The 12,264-nt window shown below is 42.1% G+C and overlaps 1 protein-coding gene across 1 annotated transcript in view; it reads left to right on the top strand.

Annotated features, from left to right (window-relative positions):
• Positions 1–2,690: 2,690 nt before the first annotated feature.
• The window catches only part of ush2a (Usher syndrome 2A (autosomal recessive, mild)), a 158,258-nt gene continuing 148,684 nt past the window's right edge, over positions 2,691–12,264 (top strand). Inside the window, exons 1-5 of the mRNA XM_077519899.1 lie at positions 2,691–2,821; positions 3,378–4,042; positions 5,502–5,716; positions 5,842–6,072; positions 7,511–7,679. Coding sequence (XP_077376025.1) covers positions 3,533–4,042; positions 5,502–5,716; positions 5,842–6,072; positions 7,511–7,679 — 1,125 coding nt within the window. The 5' untranslated portion in view covers positions 2,691–2,821; positions 3,378–3,532. The remainder of the gene's footprint in view (positions 2,822–3,377; positions 4,043–5,501; positions 5,717–5,841; positions 6,073–7,510; positions 7,680–12,264) is intronic.

Here is a 12,264-nt window from a genome sequence, read left to right as displayed (position 1 = left end):
TTAAGGAAATGTATACAAACTGACTAAAGTTGATTTAGCAAAAAGATCACTACTGTACTGCCTGGATGTGTCCTAATGAGCGAGGAGGACAAGGATGGCTCCACAGAGATTGAGAGAAACAATACATTTACTGCACACATTACCATATTACGCTTAATGTTATTAGGCCAACAAACACAATTTAATCAAATGTAAGTCATACATAAGTAATTTTGAAAATGAGACATTATTAATTGGGTGCTCATCTTCCAGTTTTAATCCGGTTTGTGAGATAGCACTTCTCTGGAATTGAATGTGTCTGGCTGAATAAATTAGTGCATCAAAGTACGATGAGAGGAAACATTCTCTCCAAATGTCTTGTGAGGAGACCGAGAGATATTTTTAAGTGCCATCCATGCATCTGCTTTTTCATCCCATTCGTCCATTTAGTCCGTCTAGCCTCAACGAAAATATTCATCCAACATGCATCCATTCATTCACCCAACGAGCATGTATGCTTCTGTTCTATCCCTCCATCCATAGCCATCTGTTCATTGTTGTACATACAACCATGCATCCGTTCATACGGTATGTTCAACCTTTATGCAATAAACATCCATCAATAATCCAATCATTCATCCAACCATGCAACTATCTGTGTGGCCATGCATGCATCCATATTGTATTTGTCGTCACCGTCCATCCATTTGTTGACCAATCCTTTACACCTCTAAAGCATCCATCCATCCATCCATCCATCCATCCATCCATCCATCCATCCATCCATCCATCCAAACCTTGTATTCACCCATGTAGCACTTTTCCTTCAATCCAGTCATCCAGCCACCCTATGGTCTCCCACTCTTCATATCTTGGATATTGATTTCTCCAATTATATTTCTCATAATTGCTTTTGGCTAATATTTCAGATCAAGTGTGCAGTGTGGTCCCGCCTGTCTCCTGCACGCACCTTCCATTTTCCCTTCCATCATCAATCAATTTTCACTCACCCCCGACTTCCTCTTCCCTCCTCCCTCATCTGCTTTTTCCTCCCTTATTTCCGCCATCCCTACCTCTTCCCGAGCCCCAAGTCAACTCCTTCCTTTCCTGCTCCCCTCCCTTTGCTCCTCTCTGCCCGCTATTGATTAGAAGGCGAACCTCTAATCTCCTTAAGGTCATTAGGAACACTTAATTAAAACCTAGTTAGAATGCCTTTGTTCAACCAAAGCAAATTGCAGCTGTTCAAACGCGATTAGTACGATAACAAAACTTGTATGGCAAAATACTAGCAAGAAAGGCTGCTTTTTTGTTGCTACAAATGTTTAAATCATTGAAATATACATACATACATACATACATACATACATACATACATACATACATACATACATACATACAGAAATAATGTGAAAAAAATCTGATTATTTACATTCTAATTTTCTGAGTATTACTGTAGTTACCAAATTAATCCTATTCTTGTTTGTGGCATATTTACATTTTACTACTGAACTAAATTGAGCGAGACATGAAGCATGTTGAAAACAATTGATGTTGCACCCCCCCCCCCCCCAAAAAAAAAAAAAACTTTTAATATTTATTTTCAATGCTATTAGATCAGATCTTCTATACATAAAATATTATTTTCCAATGTAATTTTGACTTTATTATACTTCTTATAGTCCCTCAATGAGAAATTCAACTCACTGTATTGTACACCACACACAGAACCCTCAATAATATTTGTTAACTATATTAATTTCTACATCTGCTGTTTTTTTTGTTTTTTTTTTAATCAACATTACTTGGTGAAATGTAAATTGCAGCCACCATTATCTCTCTCGTTGAAGAAATTTTCCTCACTTAGCATTTCTTTTCTGACACTCAACTAACTCAAGGATCACCAACCTTTTTAAAATAGAGAGCTATTTATCGTGTTCTGATTAATGCAGAGCTTACAATATGATATTGTAAAATAACAAAACTGCTCAAATTGCGTTTTCATCTTTGTGAAGACACTGATGCTATTGAGTTCCCCCAAATTACTATCAAGAATGATTTCACAAGATAGCAACAGCTAAATATCAATAATTAACACTTCTACAACATTCCAAGGAATGTTCCATTTGTATTATTTATTTATATATATAGTCACCTGCTATCTTGAATATTGATTTTATCGAAATCATCATTGCCATCGTTAGTGACTTTGCACTGATCAAATAACATATGTGCTGTCAATGATAGTTTTACGTCAGTTATAATCTCCGTTTCTTAGCAACGGCGCTGGCGTCCCCTCCACCGTGAGAGCCACTTCAGTGACAGTCTCATCCCACACAGGTGGGGGTGTTAGTCAGAACATAACTGAATATATTAAACGAACGGCTGTCATTAGTTTAGCGGCGTCTTCTTACTCCCTGCACAGTTACTTTGTGTCAGAGTAGCGTAATGTGACGTCCCCGTTACTTTGAAATGAGCGCTGCTTGGTGCTCCGCTGACCAGATGGCGGCTGGTTGTCGCTAATCCACTTAGGAGCACCCGCGTGTGTGCCGCTTGTTGTGAATGAGATTGCACCGAAGGAGACGACAGGAGGAGGAGGAGGCGAACCCAGACAACTTGTATTTTGTCTTGCGGGCTTTTTTACCCCCTTCATATAAAACAGAAGTTGAGCCAAGGGAAGGAAAAAGGACTTTTTTTTTTTTCTTTCCCCCCCCCCCCCTCCTGTGTGGTCGTGTGACAGGTGTTGAGCTACACGTCCAGGTAGCTAAATCGCTAATTAGCCCCGAACTACGTCGTATCAACAAGTTGGACTTTTCTGGTTTAAAGTGGGAGCCGGAAGCAACAGGTGAGCTACGCTGCTATTTCTCACCTATCTGCTTATTTGTATCAAATTTGTGACGGCATATAGCAACAGATAGCCACCGTTATTAGATACACTGTGTCCATCCTCCAAGGCACATTATTGTGAGCGGGTCGAAGTAATTCAACACTTGAGTCCGACTGCTCTGCTGGCCTCCCTTTGTGTGTGCGTGTATGTGTATGTGTGTGTCAAAATGTGAAATTGAAGCTGATAAGCATTGCAATGAAGAGAGATTTTGACATAAGCCTCAATTTCCAGCAAACCAATGCGGGGGAAAAAAAAAAAAGCCGTTGAGTTGTATGAGAACCTGGAGGCCAGATGCCAGGAGGAAACAGGGCATGTTTAATTCAATGTGGAATGAAGAAAAGGTGGGGGAAAGTGATGTAGCAGTATCAGTTGAGCCGTGCCTCCATCAAGCTGTACATGATGGTGTCGGCTTTGGCCAGGGAATAGCCTGCATGGCATTTCACTTGCCTCAGATTTGTCTCATTTTGGATTTTGGTCTGACCACATCTCTCTGCCGCTCTCTTTCCCTCCACAGGTTGTGAAATCCTAGCTATCATGCGAAGGCTTTGGTTGTGGTCGGTGTGTGCGGCCGTCAGAGGCGGTGTAACCGAGACCTAAGCTTTGCACCTTCACCCTTGGGGGCACTGGCCTGTAAAAAAAAAAATAATATGTCTCCGTAAATCGGCCACCATGACACCATGCCAGTCATCACTTATTCAAGCGCTGTTAGGAGGCTTCCAAGGCATCTCCAACTTCTGGAAGATCCCACTGGCCTCAGGGATGTTCCAAAAAGTCACATCTCCGGATGTACAATCTCCGAATCTGCCGTCTTTTCGGGTTACAGGAGGACGCAAACATGACAGAACAGCAAAGAGTGGAATGCTACAAATGAAGAGAACATGGAGCATGACAACTTATAAGAGGATGGGAAGACGAGCTCAACTAGGGATTGACTGCAGCTGGGAAGTTGGAAAAGTTGATGATGAAGCTGCTAGGATTTCATTAATTGGAGTAGCAAGAGAAAATGAACTCCAACAGGACAAAAACAAGAGCAGGAGCCATGAGCATCCTGTGAAAGACAGAACAAAAGAACATGTTGAGAGAGACGATAAACTAATGTTGGCGATGAGGTGGCAACCCATCTTCTTCTACATATGTGTCCTCTTCGTTGGTCTATGTCCAAAACCGGCTTCATTACAGGTAAGAAAAAACGTCGAGCCTTGTCACTAGTTGGTTAATAAGTCAGTTCAGTAGAAGAAGTAGAAGCCTTGACTGTGGGCTAGCATGCACAAAAATGTCCATCTTTGCAGGTTACTGTTTTGAACCAATCTTCATAACCTGCCAATAGCCAGATTGATAATTGTGATTTACTCAAGGGAGTTTTTCACAATATAAATCTGGGACTTCTCCACGGTGATTTGTTTGGGAAAGGCGGGACATTCTGTACAATACTTCGAGCTGGTTGGACGATGCGGCATCTTGTGCACATTTGTTTTGACCAATCATGGCAACAGATGAAAATGTCGTCTTCGGTCATACGCATTGATGTTTGAAGCAGTTCTAGAGGAAAGAATCTGTCTCCTTTCAGCAGTTGAAGGGTTATTGCCTGCATTTAAACATAGTCAATGTTAATCAACTTGGCAAAATGTGGCACTATTTAATTGTATTTCAATACTGAGCCATTTCATTAACACATTTCACAGCCAGAGGCAGAATATTAATTTTGACCCTAGAATTTTTGCTAATCTGTTTTACCATAACTTGTCACCAGTCAATTGCAGAGCACATGTAAACAACCACTCGCAATTATTTTCACACCTATGAACAGTAGAGTCTTGAATTAGCTGTAGAGTCTTGAATTAGCTGTAGTACCCGGAGAAAATCCTTGCGAGTATACGCGTAACTTGAACTCCACACGGAAAGGCCTGGGCCAACATTTGAACCTGACTGAAATCTATATCAAGTTGTAAACTTCTGATTAGAAACGTACCAATGGAAGGTTGGAATTCCCACCAATGGTGTCGCCCACTGGCAATGTAAGACATTTCTTATTTAGACCGGTATTTCTAACTCTTGGTTATACTTGATGTTACCATCACAACCTATGATGGAATTGTGTCTGGTTTGCTTTTTACTAGAATGATTTCAGGTCAGACCTTGAAAGTTTGAAGTGGGATAAATTCCCAGCATACCCAAATGTTTGAGACAAGTCTTTTGAGGATGCTTAGCTCGGAGTATAGCCAAAGTTTTTCCAATAGCAGCTGCAATTTTAAAACTGGATTTCTACATCCAAGGTCTTATTAGGTAATGTCGCTGTTCACCCAAATATTCTGTTTCTCCCAAATGCCACAATTTGCATTTATTTTTCCGTTTTAGCGATATTTGGTACAACTGCTGTATAATTTCTAGTTTTCATATTCTTAACACCATTTCAGTGTATGTATGTGAGCAATCGCTTGGTGTGATTTTAAGACAGGCCATCTACCGGATGAATTCCACATACATTAGTTAACGCACAGGCCGTTAAATTGTGTGGCGCCCAAAGAGATTGTCATTACTGTATCCGAGTGTGTCGGGTTACTGCTGATAAGAATAAGTACATGAGGTCCAAATTAAATGGGAATGGTCACACTTGTTCAATCCTTTGTCGTTATTACAGGGACATTTCCCGCCAATGGAGAACATTGCTGCCTTCAAACCCGTGTCCACCTCTCCAGCTCGTTCAACTTGTGGGGTTCCGGATCGGAGCGTCTACTGCCAGACGGCTTCCTCGCAGGCTGAGCTTCTGATGTGCCATCAGGCCTCCTGCGACCAGGAGTGTCCCTATAGATCGTCCACGCCACCTTATGCTCCACTACTACTGCCTGCGTACAGGTAATCAGATGTTTGGGAGCTAATACAGTAGCTATAACAACCGTTCTGCATTTACAATCTTAATTGTGGCCAGTGAGTTCTCATGGAACACTATTCACCAATTTTCCCTTTTCCCCTCTGACCAGGGGTGCATGCGTCACTGAAGACTCTAAAGGCACTCGTCCTATCCTCCATCAGACATCACATTTGGACAGTTTGACCACCTCTATGCGAAGTAGAGATTCAACCGTATCCGGAAGTGTTGTGTTTCCTCAAGGCCAGCAGGATTGTCTGCTGTCTCCCCCCTCTCAGAAGCTAGGAACTTCAGGATCCCTCACCCTGGCATTGTGGATTAAACCAAGCTCTCTTGGAGAGATGTGAGTACGGTTATATCTGTTTCTATGGTTTAATATATTAAAACCGTAAATATGAGTCAGTTGGAGAGCAAAGTTAAGAAGAGGCAACAGGTAGGTGGTTGCCCATGTGCCCAAGTATGGTACGTTTACATTTCTGTGTACATTTTAAGCCCTAGTTGCTGGTTTAAAAAAAAAAAAAAAAAAAGACTGGAGCGGAGGAGGCGTGTCCCTTGGTGAACAAGGAATTGGAGCACTTTAGCGAGTCAATAAAAGTGTAATACAGTATCTCGTTCATGATTTGTGCTGGGACTTTGTGAAATTGTCTCCCTGGACATTCAGATGACAGGCAAGGTGTTGTTGTCTTGGCCTGCTGAACATGACACCTGTGCCTGGCTTTCTCTCTCTCTCTTTCTCTCTCTCTCTCTTTCTCTCTTTCTCTTTCTGATGTTGTCATCAGCCGACTGCCTTTTGTAGTCGACACAGTCACGGCTGCCATCAAAGAATCCAGATGAAAAGAGGTCGCCATCCTCACCTGCGTCCATCTCCTTTTTGTCTCTAGATCGCTTGGATTTTGAATCCTTCCACTCATCGAAATGGACACCACCAGCCACCTGTTCTTATAATCAGAGTTTTTACATAAACTAATGATATATATAGCATGAGACACTTCCAAATAAGTTATTTAGGGTGAACGCACACATAGAGGTAACCATTTGTTGCTTTGAATGATGTCTTGTAGACTTGCACCATTGCTTTTGGAGCAAGCGCTGAGGTGTCATCAAGTGAGATGGTGACGCAAACTGGCGTCATATTATCTGATGTCATGCACAGAAACAGCAAAGTTTTCTGTGACTTTCTGGTGTTGATTTTCACAATATTATGACCTTTACAACACAATCAACGAGTCTGTTGTCAAAACCCTGACTCTTTAACTATGGCATCAATTTGTCCGTTAGCAGTGCCACTTTTAAGAAACTTGAACACTTGTTGATGATTTAAATAAGACATCCTTTGACAAAGTATTTTTGACTTGACTTTATTTCCCGTTCTTCTTTTCTTACATAGACATACATGTGCAGACGTTTCGACACAGATACTCTCGTCTCATTCATCCATCACTGATTTATATGGAGGGCGTCTCTGGGTTCATAAAAGCCATGATTTCCCATAAAATGTCACTGATGGTGGTTAACATGACACGTGGAGGGTGTTCGCCTGTGCGGGTCTGCAACCCGCGTAGCACCAGAAGCCTAGCAGTCGTGTAAAATATTAATATTACATGTATAAATGTCAAAATGAGAGACTGCATCTAGTGGTGCTCAACACAACATGAGTTCTTAGATTCAACTCTTGATGAGAAACCTCTTTTTACATCCACCTTTGTCATGCTACTAAAATGTTCACCTTGTGTCATTTCTTATTGATATTTGCATTTTTGATTTTTTTTTTTTTATCTCAGGATGTTGCTGGAGAAAAACTCGAGGGACCAGTTAGTCTTTTCAGTGACGGTGTCGGAACAGTTTGTCAGGATGCAGTACACTCAGTCCAGAAGTTCAACTCCTGTGGCCGTCAGCTTCAGAACAGAGGGGCGACTTGTGACGGACAGGTGGACACACATTGTTTTACAGGTAACTGCTATTTGCTAAGTCACTATAGCTGAATACTGTGAGTTTAGTGCTCGAATTAAAAATTTATCCAATGCTTATCAGCTGTCGGTGTACTTGTATACCGGGTATTTTTAAATGGTGAATCATGGTCTACATTTCTGTTAAATAAAGCGTGCATTGTACCGCCATCGTTTTTTGCCTCTCACGTAGGTCGCTGTCACAGACTGTGTATTTGATCGAAATCGCAATTCCAGACAAGATCTTGTGATCGGCAACCCTTTGGGGTTTTTGCAGCACCCCTGACTGACCTAATATTTTAAGTAGAACCTGTTAATTGGGAAATACTGTAAATCCTGTTTTGTAGGCTAACAGAATCTATTTTTAACATGAATGACAGGCCAATTCCAGCACATAACTATTTGCTATTTAGTTTCAACAATATAATACAGTATAGTATTATTAAAACACAATAATGAGGATTTCTTTAAATACGGTGGTCAAGTGGATGCAACGACTATAAATATCTAAGGCATCATCTTCCATGAACAAAAACAGTCTTTCTTTAGCTCCAAATCTTCTCACATGGTGACCCATGAAGGGGCGGGACATTTTGAGGCTGTAAATGACTCTCACGGTCTGTTTGTGCTTGGTTGAAGAGTCTCGTTTTACAGATTGCTCTGCTGAACAATCTCCCTCTTTCAGCATCTCTGAACAAGGTGCTGCTGTGGGGGGAAACATGTTCTTATACCTGTTAATGTTGTTTATCATGCGTTTGACTTTGAAATGTGATTTGATCATTTTTTCTTTACATTTTGGGAAGGATTGTTTTAGTGCCTTTTGAAGTTGTGACTAAAGGTGATACGACTGTGAAGCAATTTTCAGGCAGAAGCCTTCTACACGAGAGTATTGAAATGTGTGCCGTCCAATCTGGTTCCTGTGTATCTCCAGTGTGTGTTATTGTGTTGTGAACATATATATGGGCTTATGATAGTGTAACCGTTGTAGCCAATTTGCTGCGAGGGTGTTATGTCTTAGAGGTGTTTGAAAATGGTGCGTGTGTATTCCTGTGAATCAGTCTTGCCTTTTGTTTAATGGCGTGGTGATGTGATCGGCTTTGACCATTCCAAGTAGTAACATAATCATCCTTGACATTCAAACACCATTCGCATACTGCCATTCTCATTCCTGTGCACACACACACACATTCCCACTAAAACACACTCGCACAGCAACTTGCAGCTCAGTGATAATTTGTAGCTGCGTGTCAGCCACGATACAGATATTTCCCTATGAAGGAGATGGGTAATTTAGAAACATTCCCCTACACGCACACACACACCAGTCATCTGTCGGTTTGAAAAGATCAAAACACCAAAAAAGACAGTCTAAAGGAATACGGGTTTCCAAGTGCCGGGAGCAATTCACACACTTGCGCACCCGCCATCACATGTGTGCGCACACAGGGCCAGGAGCAAGGTGCTGTAGGGAGGCTTCTGTTCCCAAGGTAGTTGTCTCATCTGATTATGATAACAATGTACAGAGTAGCGGAGGAAAAGGTAGCCGGGAGGGGACTGAGAGGGAAAAGGGGGTGGGGGTGGAGGAAGAGTAGTGTAGTGATAGTTCACTTCAAATACTTTAATCTGTGGCTCATTTGAACATCGTACCAGGATTTTTGCAAAGTTAGCGGCACATGTACGTGTGTTTCAGTTATTAAATGCTATATAGTACCATAGATGATATTTCTTATTGTGCACTGCTCGGTTACTAGACCGAAGTCTGTTTTGGGACACTGGTTCAAAACTGGTTTTCCATCCATCCATCAATCCATCTTCTACCGCTTATCTGAGGTCGGGTCGCGGGGTCGCGGGGGCAGCAGCTTGAGGAGGGAAACCCAGACTTCCCTCTCCCCAGCCACTTCAACCAGCTCCACCGGCGGGATCCTAAGGCGTTCCCAGGCCATCCGAGAGACATAGTCTCTCCAGCGTGTCCTGGATCGTCCCCGGGGCCTCCCGCCAGTGGGACATGCCCGGAACACCTCTCCAGGGAGGCGTCCAGTAGGCATCCGAACCAGATGCCCGTGACACCTCAGCTGGCTCCTTTCAACGTAGAGGAGCAGCGGCTCGGCTCTGAGTCCCTCCCGGATGCCCGAGCTTCTCACCCTATCTCTAAGGGAGAGCCCGGACACCCTTCGGAGGAAACTCATTTCGGCCGCTTGTATCCGGGATCTTGTTCTTTCGGTTACGACCCACGGCTCGTGACAATGGGTGAGGGTTGGAACGTAGGTAAATCGAGAGCTTCGCCTTTTGGCTCAGCTCTTTCTTCACCACAAAAAAAAAATCATTTTACCATTGGTAGAATGGAATCAGAGGGAAAGTGAGGCTTTTTACGGCACGCTCTATATTATTCTAATCTAATCACATTCTGTTTCTTTTAACACCTCATATTCATGCAAGATCTCTGTCTTTCGGAATTACTGTAGCCAAAAGTGTCATTTGATGCTCAGTGCTCACTGAACTGATGTCTGACAGTTGTGCTTTTGTTTTTGCTTTTGAAACATTGAAACAGAGCGAATACGGTCACTTTTCAAAGTGAAATTTTAGCCTTGGATAAACTGGAAGTACCACAAGGTTTCTTTATTCTTTCAACTATACGGCACCCCACAGCCCGATCCAAAGTGGGAGGTCCACGGCCCGGTGGTTGGGGACCGCTGCTATAGGCAAGGCAAGGCAAGTTTATTTGTATAGCACATTTCATACACAAGGTGCTTTACACAAGGAAAGACAACACATAAGCATCAACAAACACAGTAGTTAACATTCAGAGGAAGAAAAATAAATAAAAGTAGGTTACAAAATTTACTAAGAGAACATACAGTGACAATATTAAAACATTATTCAACAAACTTTAAAACATATAGCTTCTGTTGGCAGCCTATTCCATCTGTGTACAGCATAATAACTAAATGCAGCTTCACCATGTTTGCTTCGAACTCTGGGTATAGGAGAGATTCTCGTTTGTAACAACACATTCCTAGTTTACCATTCTCTTGGTTAAGCAGTGGCTTGTGTTGGTAACGTTCTATGTGGTGGGTATGGCTGACCCAACTGCAATATGTGCCACCATAAAGAACCCTCAATGTGTCCATTCTTGCTTTTGCGTCTTTTAATTATTTTTTTTTCAGTGCGTCCCCTCATTGCTTCCTGCATTGAAAGAAAAAGTCTTCTAGACTAATGATCTTTATTAAAAGGTTGGCATGTCACCTTATATATTCCCTCCCTTCCTTTTTTCCTCTCTGCTTCTTTCCTTTTCTCTTTCCCAGCCTCATCTATCTCTTCAAAGACCCCCACCTCACCCCACCGCCGACCACCCCTCCATTGTCTCTTCGCCTCCACCTTCTACGTCCTTCCCCCTCTCCCTCTCATTTTCTTTACACTCACACCCTTTTCCTCTCTCTCCTCCTCTCCATCTCCCTGGGGACAATTTTCTTTTCTTAAATAAACTGTCATAGCTAGTGTTAAAATATGGGCCTTACACGGGGCGAGCGCGACGAGGCAAAGGCACGGGGCCCTGGGCTGGTATAAAACATGGATAATATGCTGTGAGAGGTAATTGTATCTTTTAGCACTGAGATGAGTAGAACAAATGTGTCTCCCCCTCGCTTTCTTTTTCTCTTTTTATTCCTTTTGCTCCTCACCTCCGCTTCCTATCTCTTACCTTGCACACCGCACACAACCTAATATGATAGAGTGAATATTGGCTGTACATCAGAGCTGCTAACAGTTCATAGTGGGGGGGCGGTGGGGACTAAAGAGAGAAGCTTGGAGAGTGAAAAACAAGAAGGGGAAGGGCAATAAGAGGGGAAGAGAGGGTGAGGGAAGAGTAGCAGGAAAGGTGACAATGTGCCTGGAGATTGCAAAGTGAAGACGTTGCAATAGTTATAATCACGTTGGACTTTTAATTGTGCCCCAAGCTTCTTCAAATGATATTAAGTTTATTATGATGAGTTCCATTGTAATGGCATTAAGGAGAGATCATTCAGTGGTATTATGAAATTACACTGTGGCCTTCAGAGCTTCTGTTTGTCTGGTCATTTTTGAGGACATGTACAAGGATATCGGTAAAATAATAGAACCAAGTTGGGTGCATTGTGTCCTAAAAACGTTGCACATATGCATTCCCCAGCTGTCAATTGCAATCCAACTAATCAGAAGCTTGGAACATTGGCAACCCCCATCCTTAAGTATAGTGAGAGATCTGACCATACAGTACAGCTCAGAAGCAATATGGAGTACATACTATTTCGCTATCATCCATTGTTCATGTTAACTGTATGCACCACTGTTGTCATTACAGAGAATGATCCAACATACATGAGTTGATGTCAATAAATGTTTGTTTTTTTTCACATATGTCACACAGTTTAATTTGTATGTATCAAAAATACAAGTGGCATCAGTACATACTAGTATCCGAAAAAAAGTTCAACTATGCATATTTGTCATTTTTAAAAACATAGCCAACAATATACATGACGTTTTGTCATTCATTCATACAGATCAACAGGTACCTGCCTTTCCTTGAATGCTCTCCAAAAACGCCTCTATAT

Source organism: Festucalex cinctus, chromosome 4 (assembly GCF_051991245.1).
Source record: "Festucalex cinctus isolate MCC-2025b chromosome 4, RoL_Fcin_1.0, whole genome shotgun sequence".
Classification (NCBI taxonomy): Eukaryota; Metazoa; Chordata; class Actinopteri; order Syngnathiformes; family Syngnathidae; genus Festucalex; species Festucalex cinctus.
The sequence above is the reverse complement of the archived record's forward strand: the minus strand, read 5'-3'. Positions and strand labels throughout refer to the sequence as shown.